General features: G+C 43.5%; 1 protein-coding gene across 4 annotated transcripts in view; it reads left to right on the top strand.

Moving 5' to 3' along the window:
• The window catches only part of Zswim6 (zinc finger, SWIM-type containing 6), a 167,724-nt gene extending 153,649 nt beyond the window's left edge, over positions 1-14,075 (top strand). For 3 of the 4 annotated variants that reach the window (XM_039103499.2, XM_063282687.1, XM_063282688.1), the window contains 5 exons: positions 4,331-4,466; positions 7,522-7,679; positions 8,327-8,490; positions 10,066-10,147; positions 11,390-14,075. In XM_039103499.2, coding sequence (XP_038959427.2) covers positions 4,331-4,466; positions 7,522-7,679; positions 8,327-8,490; positions 10,066-10,147; positions 11,390-12,252 — 1,403 coding nt within the window. In that variant the 3' untranslated portion in view covers positions 12,253-14,075. Of the gene's footprint in view, positions 1-916; positions 1,059-4,330; positions 4,467-7,521; positions 7,680-8,326; positions 8,491-10,065; positions 10,148-11,389 lie in introns of those variants that run through there. The other variant, XR_010063737.1, reaches the window with a different exon arrangement.
• Positions 14,076-19,724: the final 5,649 nt, after the last annotated feature.

Genomic DNA, 19,724 nt, shown 5'->3' with positions numbered 1-19,724 from the left:
GACAAGCTCACTAGGAAACCCGTCAACCAACTTAAAATATACATGTCCAGGTCTTGATACATTGGTTTAGCTTGTCATATAGGGTAGCTTGTTTGAAATCAGCCCCATTTAAGGTCACTTGCTTTATAATGGGCTATTTTTATTTAAGCTGCGTGGCTCCTGAGATAAATGTAGCATTGATACTTAGTGAGATGTTCTTGGTACCCGTGTTCCTATTTGCTTGAGCAAGTATAGATAAAGTAGAAAGTGATTGGCATTCCTGTGGATGTATTGGCTCTCACAATGTCTGGCCTTGCAGTGCCGTGTTCAATCGCCAACAAAGAACTGGGAGCTGCAGGAGTGGTTACTACTCTTCTTTAATAATGTCACGAGGTTCAGTAGGCATAGGTTCGCTGAGGAAAAAGGCTTCAGAGACGACCTGAAGCAATGGGGGATTTTCTTGATTTTGTAAGATCTAGGTTTGATGGTCCTAAACTTACATTTTGGCTGGCATTCAGAAATGTAATTAGTATAACTTAGTGTGTGCAAATGTCGTTGTCTTATAGCTAGAAGTCTTTTTGAGATGTGAGCTGTGATCCTGGGATTTTTCTGTGGTTGGTGGTAAACTGTGTTCACATTTTATATCATGGACTGCTGCAGAGCAAACACCAATTTAAAACCTCTTTTAATTTTTACAAAACTTGGATCTATTTGCAAGATTATATTCTTTCCAAATATATTATACATTTATACATTTTGAAAGGGAAATGTTCTTAAGGCAAGCCTTAATATGATTCTTCATTTTTTTGGGGGGGTCCCATTTTAAACTTTTTTAGTGTCGACTGTTGTTTATTTATTAATATATAAAGATAAAAGGCCTGTCCTGGCTATTTTTAAGACTAATCCTGATTATTTAATCACTTCTTTTATTTTTCAGTTTCCTTCCACATAATCCCTTTTGATATCTAAGCAGCATCATTGGCCACAGTGTCTTTTCAGTGTGGTCATGTTTATCCCGACTTTTGATTGCCATTGTACTGAAGTTCTGCAAGAGGACATGGGATTTGTCAAAGCTGATAGTTAGTGTGTGGTATCTTTATCATTTACCCTTTTCTTTTAACTGTATCTCTCTCTGTCTGTTATTAATGGTTTGGGGGACTTTTTTTTTTTTAACCTCTTAGTTTTCAATTAATTTACTCTTCAACTTTTTTTTTTTTTTAAATAAAAGCTCCGTCTAAGGAAGGACTCTGACCTTCTGTGCCTCCCCCTTTCTCTGGCCCTTTAGAGCCTAGGGGTAGTGGGTACAGGAGTAGGGCAGTGACAGGAGGCTGGGGCCACTTCTGTAAATACTAAAGAGAACCAGCTCCATTAGTGAGTTGACCACATGAGCTCCTGCAGTTCTCCATGCATTCGTAGTCTCTTTAGGAATCAGGGACTTCCTGCAGGCCTGACACTGTGAAGAGGGAACAGTAGCTACTGTTGCTGAGCGTGACTGAGCGTGACTCTCCACTGGCCATGGCACTGGTGGCCTAGTTACTCGCTAGAGAAGTACCTCTGGGAAAACTTTGTGCCAGATATGGTGCTTTGTTATTTAGTACGCTTGAATTCAGAGATTACAGTTATTATTAATCTAAAAGTAATTGTGTACTACCTGATGCATGATGTTTAACTTATTGACTATTCAGTCTGACTTTGTCTGAATAACAAAAAGAAAATGTAGTGGTTTAAAGGGAACCTTTGAGAGGGATTGGAGAAAGAGTGAAGAAGAAGGGTAGTCCGCAATATGGATTGCTGTAATTTGTCCTGCAGTAAAGTGGGGCCAGAGGATTCAGTCGCCTGGGTGCTGTACCATTGTGTGATAGCCAGGTGGTATAGCTAGTAGGTTTTTATTTCTCACAGTGTTTGAGAATTCGTAGAAACTGAAACCTAAGACCAAGGGGTTGCCTAATTCTGCTCCTCAAGAAGGCTCTCTTCCTGTCCTTACCTGACAGAGATAGAGCAAGCCATTTGGCATCCTTCCTCCCCCCTCCCCACTCCCCTTCTAAAAGTTAGTTCTCCTCACTCTCCTCCTTCAACTCTCCTCCTTCCCAGGTCCCTGCCCCACTTTTCCCCACCCACCCAACTCTGTGTCCTCTTAAAAGAAAACTCAGGTCCGCTTTGTACTGTGAGCGTATGACGTTCCACTGCAGCGTGGTGAGCCTACCGGGAGCCATACTCTGAGAGAAACGAGACTCTACCTCTTCCGGCAGCTATGAGTTGCTAGTAGCTTTTGGCTGGGGTAGGACTGAGTACTACCCTTCTCTTCCCCTATGCCATGCTGGAATTCTATCTGGCTCTAACTCCCCAAGTTCTTATGCCTGCCAGCGTAGCTGCTGTGAGTTCCCGTGTCCAACTGCACTGCTGTTGCCAGAAGGCTAATTCTTGACAGTTGTCACAGCCTCTCTGCTTCCACTTCCACAGTGGCTGCTAATCCCTGGCAGGAAGAGGTGTGAGATACATGCCCCATTTAGGGCTGGTCATTCCAGCCCTTTACTCTCTCCACTCCGGCCAGTCGTGGGTCATGGTTAATTGCCATTTACTTAAAAAAAGAAACGTCTGTGGTGAGGGCTGAATGATTCACTAGTCTGTGGTTGTAATGATAGGTCACTAGAAGTCAATTAATCCTAGACTCACTCAGGCAAGTGATGGTCGGCTCTCCCTGGAGGCCTGTGACTTGCACAGGCCTGGTTCTTAGACCCAGGATAGGGTTGACTTGTAGAGAAGGTTAAATCTAGTCAGAAACTGGTTGTTTACTCCACGGCAGCTCTACCAGGATTGTACCACTTGTGGGTGTATTTTGCCAGGCTGGCCATTATTGTAGCTTGAAGAATTTATGGCAGAGTAAAAAGGCACTAGTCCCGTCATTTTGGGGCGCTGCAGTAGAACCTCATGTAAGTGTAATTCTTTGATAGCGTGTGTCTGAAAATGTGTTCACATTGTGCCAGGCCTTCCACTGTCTGAGTTTGGAGATTCATAAGCATTTAGTTCATCACAGCAACTTCAGTAATGCAACTTACTTTGTGAGCAAAGGGTAACTATATAACACCGTATCTGCTTCTCACAAATACTGTTTTACTAAGTACTCTGAAATGCCTTACGGAGATTAGTAGATTTGGCGCAGTTAGAAAGTCATCATGGATTATAGTTAAGGCTAAAATATGAATTGTCTATGATTTTCAAAATATTTAAATAGAGAATAACTTAAAAAAAATACTAACCTGAAAATTGAATCACAGAAAAACTTTTAGGTCATTCTAGAATGATCTAGAATATACCATGCTCCTACCCAAAACTGAGTTCAATAAACGTGTATCCCTATTTCTTCTGAACTGCATTTCTTGAATTCTAAATTCTTTCCCAGAGTGTTTTTTTTTTTTTAACGGAAAACAAATGTGTTGTGTTCTCTGAGCAGTAGCAGTAGTGTCATGGCTCATAATTTTAAAAATCATGAAACAAATGTTACCCAAAGGTGACATGGAAACCAATTTATTAAACACTTTACAGTAACCAAACCTCGGAACACCTAAGTGCTAACCACTGTGGTCTCCTTTCAAAGCTGAGGCCTGAACTTCCTCTGAGAGAAGCATTTGAGGAGCTCACAGGGGACCAGTGCTGCCACCGCACCTGTCAGAATTTACTAAGAAATGAGTTTTGACAGCTTAAATGTGATTTTGCTTTCAAAATTGGCCTGCTGGAGCCCAGAAGAGTACATTTTCATTATTTTAATGTTTCTCTTTTGCTTATAGTGAATACCAAATGAGCAACTTATTAATCACTTTATGGAATTACTGTTTGTGCTTATGAGAAACAGTAGCATACTGACGCTGAGCTGAGGCCTCAGCATCCTCCCAGATGTGAGACTGAGCTCTCTTCTGGATGTGGCCTGTCTGTCAGTCAAGACTCAGGGCCAACGCTAAGCAGTATTCTGTGCATTTCCATATGTGGCTCCTCGGTTAACACAAGTTCTGCAGAGTGTGCTTCCGAGGGCCTCTTTATGGGAGGTCCTTGTTGTGTGAGCTCTGCTCCTTGGGTCCCTGGTTCCTGTTTTAGCAGTAGAACACTTGAGGGACTGTTGGTGACTTAAAGCCTACATTGGTTACTGTGTCCTCAGGAGCCTTTTGACTAAGGTTTTTTTCATTTTGTTTTGTTTTTTTGTTGTTGTTGTTGTTGTTTTTGTTTTTTTTTTTACTGTTACTTAGTTCAAATTCTTAACTCTATTAGTGTAAATTTGCACAAAGAATTTTAAATAACAGTTCATAGGGGCTACTAGTCTGTTCTTTTGGATGTAAACTCTATATGTTCTCTTCCACAGCTGGCCCATACAGTGGCTTAGGTGAAATAATCCATCGGGAGAGTGTTCCAATGCACACATTTGCCAAGTATCTCTTCACCTCTCTCCTACCTCATGATGCTGAATTAGCATACAAAATTGCACTGAGAGCAATGCGGTACGTATCCCCAGCCCAGCCCTGCAAGGCAGTTCGCCTTCCCTGCTGGGAGAAATGATTCTTAGCTGACATCATACCCAGTCATGTCTCTTACAGGCAACAGAGAAGCTAAAGATATCGTTTACTTGCTCCCTGGATTGTTCTGAGGCAATGTGTTGGCTGTGTTTCAATTTTGCTGTAAGGGGAGCATCCTTTTCTTAGCTGCCGTTAGACTATGGCCATCCCACCTCTTCTCTTAGTGTTAGAATTTGGGAGTAAAATAAGGAAAGCCCTAGAGCGAGTCTGACAGTGAGAGCCCACATGGCACCTTCAGTCCAGGAAGGCCTGTGTTACTAGGACGCAGCGGTGCACAGCTGGGAGCCAGGCGGCGTGTGCCATGTTAAAGGAGTCCAAGCCAGGCATCCCTCAGGCTCTGCTCTGTTAGCTCCACTGCTCCTGTCCCCTCCTCAGTATTTTTGGTCATGGCAGTGAAAATAGTCTCTGCCAGCTCACTTGCTTCTTCTCACTTCCGTTGAAAAATTAATTCACCAAATAATTGCTTTTATCATGAATTTGCTCAAGGTTGATACTTTTTGATGTGTTCTTAAGAGCCTGCTTTTAAATCTTGTATGTAACCTATTCAACTTGAACAGCCTGAAGGGAACAGCTGCCATTCTTAAAGCTTTAGCCTTTTCCCTTTTACTCTCTTAAATAATAAATCACTCTTGTGTTTTTAGTGGAAAGTTCATATTATATATTATAATAATAGATTTAAAGCCAAGCCCTGTGTAGATCTAAAAGCTTCAGAATGTTTGATTCCATGAGAAGAAACTTTCATCCTTGTCTGTAATGGAAATAAGATTGGCACATGAATCTGCCCAAGAATGACCGCTGTCACCAAAGTCACTCTTACATCTACCTTACGTTTGTGTGAGAACATGTGCTAGTCAGTTGTGCCATTACATTTGTACAGGGTTAAGGTAGCCTGCCTTCCTGTCTCTCTGTCTCTGTCTCTATCTCTCTGTGTCTCTCTCTCTGTCTCTGTGTCTCTGTCTCTGTCTCTCTCTCCCCCGCCCCCGTGGTGTGTATGTGTGTGTGTGTGTGTGTGTGTGTGTGTGTGAGAGAGAGAGAGAGAGAGAGAGAGAGAGAGAGAGAGAGAGAGAGAGAGAGATTGTGTGTGAATTACATGCACTTTTGACCACAGGAGATATTAGTAATTCACTAGAGGAATCTTCTAATACTCTGTTGATCTTTAAATTGCCAAAAAGTAAATCAATAACTAACATAAGCAACCCCCCCATTGGTCTATAGTTTAGAGTCCACTTTCATAAGTGAATTTAAATTCCCATTTTTTAGAAGCTGACATTACCATTTTAGAAGTCTTCTGGGGGACAGATGTTGTCTGTATACTTATTTTAATCCTAGGACTTCCACTCAGAGGAAACTTAATATCCTTATGCCACCAGGTACTGCTGCTACTACCAGGCTAAAGCAGAAGGGTGACATGGTGGCATGTGTAAAGGAATCTGCTGTCCTGATGATACCTGGGGTACCAGCAGGGCTCGGGGAACTGCCTTCCTCTGCCCTCTTACCTGCTCCTGGTACCCTGCAGAAGGCCTTTCATGGACAGGGCATAGGAAAAGCACCAGGTCATTGCAGGATGCCAGGAAACATGGAAGGAAGGGAGAGGGAGCTCCACCCTTCTTACACCTGAGAGAGGGGTCAAGAAAGGACAGCTCCTCACTTACTTTCTCAACTTCCCAGGACAACTCCAGCAAGATTCTGGTTAAGGAGAGCAGCATTCTTGAATTCTTTTAAAAGCTGAATAACAACCTGGCAGAAATCCTCACCTCTTAATCCTCTACTTTGTAGTGCTTGCTTGCTTATGGTCCCCTGACCCCTCTCTCTTTCTTTTCTTTTATTGGATATTTTATTTACATTTCAAATGTTATCCACTTTCCCGGTTTCCCCTCCAGAAACTCCCTATCCCATCCCTCCTCCCCCTGCTTCTATGAGGTTGTTTTCCCTCCCACCCATCCACTCCTACCTCAACACCCTGGCATTCCCCTACACTGGGGAAATGAGCTTTCATAGGACCAAGGGCCTCTCCTCCCATTGATGCCCGACAATGCCATCTTCTGCTACATATGCAGCTGAAGCCATGGATTGGTGGTTTAGTCCCTGGGAGCTCTGGGGTGTCTGGTTGGTTGATATTATTGTTCTTCCTGTGGGGTTGCAAACCCCTTCAGCTCCTACAGTCCTTTCTCTTACTCTTCCATTGAGGACTCGCAGTGCTTCCTAGTAAAATCTCATTGACCCTAGATAGAAACAGAGGGAGTCATTTGACTTGCCTGAGCAGCCCTGGGATGAGCTTTGTTCTCTGACTCCACTAACTCTCAGGGGTCCCCAGCTCTTACTTCACAGTCCCTAAACTAGGGGGCTGGACAAAGCCAATGTGTTGATAATTCTTAAGGCATTGTTCCAGTTAGAACTAAGCTGCTGATCTCTTTGGTACTTACTCTGGAAGAAGTTACCGATGTGATTTGTTTTTAAGAGTTGTTTATTGTCAACATAGATTGAAGTCAGAATCATACTAAATTCCCGTTCAGGTCTGTTCAGCCTCTGGTTGATAAAACTTAGATTGACTTCAAATTCCTGACATCACAGGAAAAAACATCCGTTAGAACATACAAATGTAGGAAAAGGAGTCCATTTTATTTTCCTTTCCTTTATCTTTTAACAAGTTAAGACTTTTTATGTACTGCTCTCGTTGCAGTCATGGTCTTAAATATCCATTTTAATCTTGTTTTAGTTTTTAATGAGTGATAAGATTAAAAAATAGTTCATGGAGATTAAAGCTCATATTTCATAATTCTTGGGTCCAATGTTCCTGAATCTCATGCAGTTTTTTCACTGCTGCGGCTTAGGAATCAAAGGAAGAGTGCCATACAGTTCCCCCATCTCAGGCCCCAAGCAGTGATCATCTCCATAAGCATCCACCCATGAGGCTGGTTTCTTGTGGCCAGGGTAATGGACCAATAATGACAGGATGGTCTTCCTTCCTTTCTCATTACAGGTTACTAGTATTGGAATCTACTGCTCCGACAGGAGACCTCTCCCGCCCCCACCACATTGCGTCAGTTGTCCCCAACCGATACCCTCGTTGGTTCACTTTAAGCCACATTGAATCCCAGCAGTGTGAGCTGGCATCCACCATGCTAACTGCAGCCAAAGGTAGTGTGATGTCTAGAAACCTCATCATTTTAGTGGTTTGCACTCTTTCCTTTTCCCCCAGAAAACCTTTTTATCATCGTTGTATTTAAATCAAATTCTCCACAGTAGTACTATCAAATAAGTCTCAGAGAATGTTTTTAAAGATATTAACTTCATGCTTTACCCCTGAGGCAAATGGGTGCTGCTCATTTGAGCCTGGTGTCATCTTCATTTATATCATGTTACCTACTGTGCAACAATTAAAAATACTAAACCATTATGATTTAGAAGAACAAAAGATTTGGCTAGTTTTGTTGTCCTTGAAGTAGTCACTACAATACCTTCGCAGAAGCTAGAAGAGCTATTGTTCCCCCGTGTCGGTTGGTTCCAGTTTATAAGTGCTTTTAGTCACTGGCAGAGGGGTTAACTTGGCCGATCGATCGTTACGTGGAGCTGAGATGTATGTGCCCTGCAGTGGCTGTGGGACACTTAATCATAGCACCTGTGTGAGCTATGAGCCTCCCAGGGAAGGGAACATGGGCTTTTCGTCCCGTGTTTGGGTTTTTTGTCCTCCGGGTTTGCTCCTGGGCATGGTTGCCAGGGCTTTTCTCTACATTGCTTTGCCTACATTGGACTCTATTTGATTTGACTTTCCCTGTTCTTTACAGGCGATGTTCGGAGGCTGGAGACAGTATTAGAATCCATCCAGAAAAACATCCACTCCTCATCACACATCTTCAAGCTTGCCCAAGATGCATTTAAAATAGCAACTCTCATGGACAGTCTGCCAGACATCACTCTTTTGAAAGTGTCTCTGGAGCTGGGCCTGCAGGTACTGCTGGTCCTTCTTGGGCACCAAAGCTTGCTGCTAAGCAGCCTCACAGGGCTGTTTTCATCTTAGCTTTTTAGTGACTCATTAGAGCCCAAGTGTGTTGGACTTTTTGACAGCACCACCTTTCAGAGCTCTGGTCACTTCAGCTCAGCCAGTTTTAGTCCCAGCTAAGGCAACCTCACAGTTAGAATCCTTATGTGTGTTCCTCAACCTTAAAAGCATTTTTTTCCTGACTTACAGCTTTAAGATTTCTATTTCTTTTGTGAACGAGTGGAAAGTTAGCTCCAACCAGAGATCTGAGTAAAGCTAGCACATGCAGGGAAGACTCAGTTGTAAGGGCTGACTTTTTAGAGGCAGCATGAATTTTTATTGATGTTTCCATTGGACGGTTCTGTCTCCTTTTTATACCACCAAGAGAACTGGGTAAAAGACAGGGCGACCAGCCTGGTCCTGCCTGCGATTGCTGCAGCACAGGGATATTTGGAGTCCTTCACACAGGCGATGCTCCCTTGTCCTCAGAGTTCCGGCACAGGATACTCTGCAAACCAGCAACTGCTCCCACTTTCTTTGTGAAGCCTATGTTAGCATTTGTGCTCTCACTCATTAAAAAGTAGTTATACCCTACCGAAGCATGGGAATTAGAATGCCCTGATTAGATTATTGACTTGTTCTCTAAGTTATCGATTCTTCCTTTCAGTGATGTATTAATAATGTTTAATGCAGTGGGAAAATGCATGCACCACTGTAGCATGAGGTATTGTGTAAACCAAGATGCTGAGATGGCTTTTAAATATAGTTCAGAATTTATTTTCTTAAACATAAATGCTTGTTATTTGGCTTATTTTGTTATAAATTGTTGGAGGTGTGATGCAGAAAGGAACATTAATGTCATTTCTCTGTGCTCCTGCTCATTGGAACAGCAAATTGTTGAAAGCTCACCCCTTGCCTCATTCTTTCTGGAACCCAAGAAAAAATTCCATGGGCCCTGTCTAAGGCTTTAGGGTGTTCAGATACTAGACATGCTATGAACATAAGAAGGTGAATAAGTTTGCCTTGGAAATTCTTAGAATGTAGGAGCAGGAGAAATCAGCAGTGATGCCAAAGATGGCTTCTTCCCATAGATCTGCTTGACCGTCGCAATCAGAGATTGAAGAAGGAACCAGAGTTACTGTTCTAAAGCAATCTTTACCCATTCATGCCCCTTTTGATGAATTCAAAAGAAATCTCAGAAATCATCCTAGAATACTAGTGCTAGGAAAGCCAAGGGCTGAATTTTTCAACCTCATCCTTTGACTCACACAAGAAAAGACATTGAATGACTTTGCCACGTGCTACATGTGGCTAATGGACCCACCAGACGTACTAAGCGGCCTGCCTCCCAGGTCAGGGCAAGACCAACTGGGGAAAGCCAAGGACAGCTCCAGACAGACCATAGATCTTTGCTCTAATATCCAAGTGCTTACTGGGCCCCTGGGAGTAGAGTCTACTTAATAGTTTACACTGTGAGATGAATTGGGGATTTTCCCCACTGACATAAAATTACCTTGAAAACGGTTTGTTACCCTGCTCTTCTAGGTTATGCGAATGACACTGTCAACCCTCAATTGGCGACGGCGAGAAATGGTGCGGTGGCTGGTGACATGTGCTACTGAAGTAGGTGGGTAACTTGGAGCAGAAGCATCATGGGTGCTCGTGAGAGGATTTCATCTCACGTTATAAGAAATCCCTGTGCCCTCTAGCACATAGCAGGGACTCTCTTCTCTAGACCCCACCCTTAGTTGCACAGAGCCTCTAAACTGTCTTGGGGGGCAGCTCCAGCCTCTCACTTGAAGTGGAGGGAATCAGTGAGTGAGCAGTTTGCACGAAGTTCCTGTAGCCACCTAATTCCTCTGAGGGAGAGGATGATCACCTTGTGTGATCCGGATGGACTTTGAAGTGTGTGAGGAATTGTAGCCACCATAAAAGAATCCCCTGACTGTCCAACAGCCTTGAAGCCTATGGTTTCCCCTTTGCGAGACTTAAAAAACTGCTGTGTCCCAGAAAAGTGCATAGCACAGACAGGCTGACCATGGCTGCTTAGGCTGCCTTTCTTCCTATTTGCATCCTGGAAGGAAGCACATCTCTTACTGAGAAGACACTGCCTTGAGATTCTGACAGGAAACACTGTAAAATCTGTTTCCTCTTCTTTCCCTCATGTGTAACAGGCTATTTCAACCATCGCAAACTTGGCCTCAGTATGAAAATTCCCTTTCGATTATTAAAGTGCTCTGGTGCTGAAACAATACAGAGGCGACAGGGCTTTTGGAATAGGTGCCCGCTCCCCTGCCGCTGTGGCAGGGTGGACAGCCACCTTGTGTGGTAAGCCCTTGGGTACAGGTGGTTACAGACAGGGTCCACTTCTGTTCACTCTTTGTTTCTTCTGAGTGTGGGTGATAGTTTCTTGATTGTAGGTCTTAAAGTTTTGTGCTGTATATATTTTAAACTTAAACATACCACACCACATATATGAAGTCCCTGTTTGTGGGAGGGTTGCCCCATCTTTTTATTTTGTCGGCCTCCAGTTCTGTGGTACATAATTGGCAAGAGGCCCCAGTGAACGAGTGCTCATTAGTAAAAAAATTCTGTTGTTTGAAATGGCAATCGGTGCAGTGCAAATACCAGCCACCAAGAGGATTGCTTCTTTATTATGGGAAGTTCATGTTCCTTTCGGGCATTTCACAGAATAACAATGCATGTAACCTCATTCTAAAAGGCTACTCCCGGCACAGTACCTTCAGGGTGTCCGTCTAGCTCCTGTTCTGCGATGGTTACCAGTTCGAGCATCAGTTGTGAAAGTGCAAACAGAGCCTTATCCAGACTTCCTGTTAGCAGTAATGGGGTTTGTTTATGTTCCTTGCAGGCGTTTATGCCCTGGACAGCATCATGCAGAGCTGGTTTACACTGTTCACTCCCACTGAGGCCACAAGTATTGTTGCAACTACTGTGATGTCCAACAGCACCATAGTCCGCCTCCACCTGGACTGCCACCAGCAGGAGAAGCTGGCCAGCAGTGCCCGGACGCTGGCATTGCAGTGCGCCATGAAGGACCCACAGAACTGCGCCCTCTCTGCACTGACCCTCTGTGAAAAGGATCACATAGCTTTTGAGACGGCGTACCAAATTGTCCTTGATGCTGCTACCACCGGCATGAGCTACACACAGCTCTTTACAATAGCACGGTACATGGAGCACCGTGGGTACCCCATGAGGGCCTACAAGCTGGCGACGCTGGCCATGACCCATCTCAACCTGAGCTATAATCAGGACACACACCCTGCCATTAACGACGTGCTGTGGGCCTGTGCGCTTAGTCACTCCCTGGGTAAGAATGAGCTTGCAGCTATAATACCTCTGGTGGTCAAGAGTGTCAAGTGCGCAACGGTACTGTCAGACATTTTGCGCAGGTGCACTCTGACCACTCCTGGCATGGTGGGACTTCATGGAAGGAGGAACTCTGGCAAGCTCATGTCACTGGACAAAGCCCCCTTGCGGCAGCTCTTGGATGCCACGATCGGGGCCTATATCAACACGACGCACTCCCGACTCACACACATCAGTCCTCGGCACTACAGCGAGTTTATAGAGTTCCTCAGCAAGGCCCGAGAGACCTTCCTGATGGCACATGATGGACACATTCAGTTTACACAGTTTATTGACAACCTGAAACAAATCTACAAAGGCAAAAAGAAACTGATGATGTTGGTTCGGGAGAGGTTTGGTTGATAGAACCTGTATGAATGGGGAGGGGGTGGGGGCGGGAGGGATGGTTTGTTTTTACTTGAGCCTGCCTTTGTACCCTTTTTAACTTAAAGAACAGAGCCACACCGGTATTATATGTGTATAGTTATATTGCGTTTGCAGACTAAATTGTCATGTTGTGAAAGTTTGTGTGTTTTTAAATTTTTCCCTTTTCCTTTCTTTGGTTTTTAATTCTTTTTTTTTTATTATTATTATTGGTTTGTGTGAGAGAGGTTGAGAAGGTTTGGTTTACACTGAGTATATGTTGTCAAGTGGCCAAAGTCCACATAGCTCTCCTGTTTTCTGTATACGTTCACAGCCTCAAAAAAAAAAAAAATAATTGAAATGGCTTTAAAAACCGAACAGAACACCTCCATCCTGCGATAAGTACCTCGAATGGATTCAGCTTTACCCCTCTGTGACTCATCCTCACATTCTCAGCATATTTAACAGACCAACAAAACCAAGTACTAGTAGTGAGGGGCTGACCCACGTGGCTTTGCAGTGCTCTTCGTCCAGAAGCATGGCACACGATGCTTGTGCATGTGGAAACTTAGCGACTGTCAACATACATTCTCAGGGATTTATCCAAAAAAATTAAAAAAAAAAAAGAATGAGAGCATTTATTGTACTGTATATATATTATAGTATATGTCTGAATATTGAAAATATAACATTAACTAATTTATAAAAAATATTCTATGTAATGCAAAAATACTTGAAGCTGCAGTAGCTTGGTTTTAAACAAAAACAAAAAAATGGAGAGAAAAACCTATCAGAAGGACTAGAAGTGCGCCTTGCTTCGGGGTGGGCTCAGTCAGTGAACTTCATGCTGGGCGTTAACGCAGAGCCACCTACCGCCTGCGTAGTTGGACTGAGATCTATCGGGAAGATTCTATACGTATATATATCTATACAGCTTCTGTATACGTATGTATATGTATACACACAGACACCAACAACCACTACACCACACATGCTTGTAACAGGCACTGGAATAAAGAGGGGCAACACACAGCCGGAGCAGCCAGCCTTAGCACTAAGAACATGCAGTACGCCAGAACTGGGGTTCGTGCCTCCCAGCCTAGGAAACTCAAATATCCTTTTGACACAAAACGCAAAATGTTTTCCAGAACAATTGACATGATACATTACGCCTTTGCAGTGAGCTAATAAGCTAACGTTTGTGCACAGATAACATTATATATATTATATATCTATTCTGCATAGGTATTTTGACTTTGTGCAGGACAGAAAGTTGTGTAGGTATGACTGTTCTACTTTTCAGTTCTCTCTCTCTTTTTTTTAATATATTTTATTTTCTCTAGAATTACTCAAAACAAAAGCAGCCTTCTATCTTGCCTTGTCTTAATGCTTTAAAATAACCAAACTGGAGATCTAACTACCAAACTGTTCATTATATTATTAAAATACCAACCTTGGTTACAGTGTAGTGTCTTTACTTTAGCTGATGGTTCTGTAACCTTGTGCTTTTTAAAGCAACTTTATGTTTTGGTGCAAAAGTTGTCCCGTGTCTCTTGTTCCCTTCATTAGAAAACATGCTAGAGGTATGTTTGTAGGTATTTTTGTTTAGAAGAACTATTTCATGCGCTCCATTTTATTTATTATAATAGGTAAAAAGAAAAAAAAAGGTCGTACTTCTTCACTCATGTAAACATGCTCATGAAGTTGAAAGTAAGATTTGATACACTGATATCAATTTATTTATGTAACTAAATCACTGTTTTATAAACTTGTTAATGATCAACAATTTTTGTTTTGATTAAAATTAGTTTTTTGAAAGTTGATTCTGCCTCCTTTATGGTATATCTACCTTGTTGCACTTGAATTGCGTGGTTGTTGACTGACTCTGACTGCGTCTAAATGTTTAAAACAACTATGTTCATCCTCCAAATGCTTAGGCGCTGTGTCCCAGGCCCTTCCTTAGGCCCTAGAGGTACATACTGTGGCAAACAGAATGAGAGCCCAGAGCTTGCTGTCTGCTTGGCGTCGGAGACAGGTATAAATGAGAGGACCTCAAAGACAAAAACACAGTAGCCAAACTGGTCATCTCTCCCTGACTGGTGATGATAATTTAGGGTGCTAATTACTTTGTGTGTTTAATAAATGCTAAGATTGTAAGGCTTTTTGAGGGTATGTGATTTTAAAGAAAATTATAAGGTAAATTCTATAGATTCAATATAGACCCGTACTACACACTACCACTACCAAAAACCTGTATTCATAAAGGTGAATATGTAGTATCTGTCTGCATTTTAGAATAGCACAAAATGTACCAAGTGTACAGTTTGGTGCAAAAGTTTAATGTTCCTTTATAGCAGATCACCAGAAATTTCTCAAGCCTGCAGAATGGAACAAGTAACAACTCCTTCCCCCGCTGCCTGGTAAATACCAGTCTAATCTGTTGTTAGCACTTAACTGCTTTGGCTGCTTCCTCTAAGTGAATCCATGCAGTAATTTGTCTTCTCATTTCTCTTACTGCGGTCCTCCCACTTCACCCGTGTTGGAGCCTGGGCCAGAATTCCCCGCTTTTTAAGGCTGCACTTCATCTCATCACACAGATCTACTACATTGTTGACTCACCCATCCATCCGTGGACATGTGTCCCGGCCGCCTCTGTTTTTCGCTGGTGTCAACAATGCTGCTTTTAACTCGGGAGATATTTCTTGGAAAGACTTCCAATTGTTTGAATATGGATACATAACCCAGATATAGAAATAACAAGAGGGGGTGGGGTTTTGGAGGTCTGTTTTTTGTTTTTGTTGTCCTGTGGTTTTATTGTTACAAGGATCTCCACTTTCAGAAGACACCCCCTCTTAAAATATTTTTAGTTTAACATCTGTTCTTAAAGGTAGATTACAAATGTCAAGAACTCGGGCCAGTAAGTAGAAGTGAAGATGAATCTCTGGTGACATCAGAAGTCCAATTATTGCCTAGAGAAATAAACCCTGTGTGATGTTATAGGGTAAAATCTATGCAGTGGTACAGAATTGCCTCTTTTATTGTAAGCTTACTCACAGTTTTGCAATAGTTCATATTGTTATGGGCAAGTGTAGGTTTATGTGAGCACTGGGACATTGCATATAAGGTAGACTGCCAAAAGGCAGCTGTGGCATCAGAGGAAGATGATATATATATGCCTTCCGGTTGCCAGGAAGTGACCATATTCCCTGGTGAAAACGAAGTCTTGTTCTTACAGACCGTCCTTGCAGGGAGTGCATAGACATCTCACGGAGCTTTGCAGAGAGTGATGGGGTGCCACAGTGCTGTACCTCTAGCCCCTCAGTTCTGTGGTGTCAGCAGTTCCGCTGACAAACCAACCCATGTACCTGTGTTCTCATCTCTAGTGGTCTGGTGCTAGGAAACATTCTGAGACTAAATTTGAATGGAAGGAGAAATAGAAGTAATGTATTTAGAGCATCCAGAGGCAAAAGAGTTGACTCCTAATTGGAGCTTTTATTTGCTGTGTTACTTGAGGATAAGAACTAGAGTTTGGGGGTGGCAAATATTTCATGACCTTCAAATACTGTTTGTCAGCCGCATAAAAACTGAGGTCACCGTAGTCACATAATAGCACAGCAAAGTAATGGAGGAGAATTGAATTTTCTATATTGCTGAAAAACTTACAGGGCAATAAATGGTCAGAGTATGGAAAAATCATTTAACCAATAGACGTTAGTAAAAGACATGTAACCGGGTTAAAAAATAATCCACCGATGTGGACAAATTCAGTGTAGTTAAGGTAAAAACAGGAAATACATGAGGAAAGTTGTGGATGGTCCATTCAGTAACCTTCCTACTGGATGACAGGGAAGTGTCAGGTACAGGATTGAAGCTCCTGCATGGCATGGATCCTACAGAGGGAGGTGTGCAAGCCGTTCAGCGGTAGCACATGTCACTAGGGAAGGAGAAAGGTGTAATTGCAGGTAGACCAGTCCAGGAAGACCAGGTTGGAGACAAACGCAGTTTCCTGGGGAAGTAAAGAAGCTGGCCGTGTATGAGGCACCATGCTCCATGCGGCAGAAGTGTGGAAGGCACAAGAATGTCAGCAAGGTACTTAGGGGGCAGATGGGGGTGTGGGGTGATGAGATGAGCAGAGAAATGTAGAAGGCGGAGCTGAAGTGGAAGACACATTATTCCTAGAGGGGCTTCTAAGTCATGGCAAAGTTTTTCTCCTTGACAATTCCAATATGAAGAGGTCATGATCTGTCTGGTAAGGAGGCTGAGAAGCCCTTTGCTGGCTACTGTGTGGTCAAGAGCATAAGAAGTAAGGAGAGGAATTGGGAGGCCATTATACACAAACCATTGGACCTGCTAGGCTCAATAGAGATGGTAACCAGCACTTACAGTCAGTGTGTTGCAGAGAGTTGGGCCATGACCTGGTTTTAGATGCAGTGTGTTAGAAAACCACCAGAAATGACTCCCTAGTTTCAATCTTGAGCTGCTGGGAGATGTTCCATTAACTAAAATGGCGACTAAGGCAGGAAGCAAGTCTTTCAGAAGAGCAGGCGTTCAGGGCTGCACACTTTAAAATCTGATGTCTCTAAGACCCACGTGCAGCTGCCAGCGGGCGGCTCAGGGAAAGCTCAGAGCTGGAGAGCATCTTTAGAGTCTAGTTTTAAAGTGTTTTGTATAAAACAGTGAGTGGGTGAGGATAATTTGATCCCAAATAAAATCCTAAAAATGTTACTTTCCTAGTTTGATTGTTACATTACCCCATCCCAACGGGGTCTCGTGGACTTGATGTCTAAACAACAGGTAGTTCCTGTCCTGCACCAGGCCCTCTGATCTGGTCTTTATCCTCTACAGTTAACTTTAGCATGGTTCTCCATATATGGAAAACATGCTTCTGATTTTCATCCCACCTTCTGGCAAGTTCCCATTTGGAAAAAAACCAAGAAGGCCCTACTTGGACTGGGTCATAGCAGGTAAAGGGGTGCTATTTCCTGAGAGATGTGAGTCCCAGAAAGCCTGCCTGTAGCTGTGAAACCCTTCGTGTCTTGTGTAACGACAGCAACGGGAGCCCTAGGAACAGCTGCCTCAGCAATGGTTTTCACGGATTTCATAGTTTCTCCATTTTGAAAACTATTAGTTGTTTAAAATTCAACAAAGGAAGCTATAGACCCCAGTCCTCTGTGCTCTCCCCGGCTCCTCCCGCCCCCCTGCTTCCTATTGTGAGATTTCAAACCTACAGGAGCATTGAAGGAGTAGCAAAGGGAAAGCTCGCAGCTCCCTGACAGTCTGTGTGGGTTGTCAGTGAGCTTTGGTGAAGCGTTGGTGACCGGCATTTATAGCCCTGTCTTTGTGAAGGACTGTGCTTTGCTTGAGAGACGTAACCACTCCCTGGCTCGCCAAAGTCCGAAGTGAGAAAGAAGAAAACTTCCTCTTCTCAGAGCCAAACTGGAGACACCTTCCTAGTGAAAGTCGGAAGAACTATGCAGCAGGAAAGAAGAAAACACTTAAAAAAAAATTACCCTACATAGATGTGTATTAACAGTCACTGAAGAGGAGTGAAGTCAGTGAAGCCTTGGCTCCATTGGCAAATCCTACCTTGAAGAATGCGGACACAGGCCGGTTTGGAGGAATTTGCTTTTCCTCTGTGCAAGGTTTTTCAACGGGTCCCTGCCTTATAAATATGTTCCTTTGAGAGCTGTGCCGTGTTGAGCAGGTGAAATATCTAGAAGAGTGGGATCGCTACTCCTGCTTTAGAATAAACAATGCACTACCCAGGTCCACAGACACCAAAAGGACGTTCATGATTAGTATAGCAGGTTTGGATCCGACTACAGAGTTTCGATCCACTACCATCAACTGTCATGACAAAGCAATGGTGGAGAGATGTCCGTGCCTACCACATAAGACATTTCATGCCCTTTGCCTTGATGAGTGCATTTGTTCAGTCATGTATACGTGATTGCCATCTCAAGTTTACTCACGAAGATACAAAAACACAAGCTATCCAAAGTCACACAGTCCCAGACAGCGAACACCTATAAGCCCTGGCAACTGCCTCCAAAGCCACTCCTAAGTGGTTCATGCTCTGTTGCTTCTCACGAAATTACATTTATTGATCATGTACTGTGTCTTAGCACTGCAGAGCCCAAAGAAATAGATTCCATGGTTCCAACCCTCAAGAGAAGGTTGCTAAAATGAACTAAAAAACGAGTGAGCAAGATGATGACCGGGAGAAACTAGCATGAGTTCTCAGAATTTTGTTCAGTGGAGCTGTATGACGTGTGACATTACTTTTTCCACGTCACAGGTCATGCCTTCCCCTCTTTCCCCACTCTCCTCTGGTGTGTGTAGTGTGTGTATAATGTGTATGTGTCTGTCTAAACTCACTCCAGCTCATCTAACATGCCAGAGAGAACCCTAAGCATAAGTCTGCTTTCCATTTCTGGATCTGATGGCCTAGTTTGGATTTGGACATCACACCTGCATCTTAGTCACTGGCTAGCAAAAATAAAAGCCAGGGTGGGGGTGAGAAGAGGAGCAAGCCCATTCATTTTCCCATTAGCAGAATCTGATCACTTCAGTATCTGCATTGCCTCATCACCAGGGGTTGGTTTATCGGAGTGTGGTACACGAACCACCTGCATTAGAGCCATCAGAAGGACAGCCAGACATACTAATGTCTGATGCACACCCAAGACTGAGTTATTAGTAAGGGACATTGGACTGTATAAGGAAGCTAAGTTGTTTTAAAAACAAACTTTTGCTTTTTACATTCAATATCCATTCATGTTACCCAAGGGATGGATTTAACAAGATGGTCTGGAAAAGCAGGCGTGTGGGGCAGCCTGGGGCAAGACGAGGTCCCAGGCCTCTCTGTGGAGCCCAGCCATCTTCTCTACCTGTCTCTGGTGGGAATCCCTCTTGTCACCCAGAGAAGGGATGACTGCCAAAGGGCATGGAGCCAGCTTCTGCAGAAGCCAAATGGGATCAGGAGAAAATGGTTGCAGGGTGGTCCCAGGAAGGCTTTCTCCTAAAGGAAAATAGGAGTAGAACCCAGGACATTCCGAAAAAGTTCTCTTGAAACAACCTTGTGCGGTGTGGTTCCCTGGGGAAATCCATATGCTTGCCTGAGCACACAGCACCTTCCAAACAAACAAACTGCAGGAGTATGCAGAAAGTCTGCAAACTCACAAGGCAGGAGCCTCCCTAGAAACTGCACCGCCAAGTCCCAGCGCAGCCCCACCCAGTGTGGCTCACAGCTGAGCCGCATCTGCAGCCCCTGCTTTAAGCTATTCTGTCGTGCCAGATGATCAAAAGCCTCTTTGTTTTGTCTTTTCCAAGTCCTGCCTCAGACACTCCCATCTCCTCTCTGGCAGCCAAGCAAAGTCACTGAGCATCCATATCAGGGACTGGTAAATTTAATCTGTGGACGAAATTCCCCAAATCCATTTTGATTGCTGTCACTCTGAGAGATCTGGAGG

The sequence above is a fragment of the Rattus norvegicus genome, chromosome 2 (genome assembly GCF_036323735.1).
Source record: "Rattus norvegicus strain BN/NHsdMcwi chromosome 2, GRCr8, whole genome shotgun sequence".
In the NCBI taxonomy this organism is placed as follows: domain Eukaryota; kingdom Metazoa; phylum Chordata; class Mammalia; order Rodentia; family Muridae; genus Rattus; species Rattus norvegicus.
This window is presented reverse-complemented; position numbering and strand designations above follow the sequence as displayed.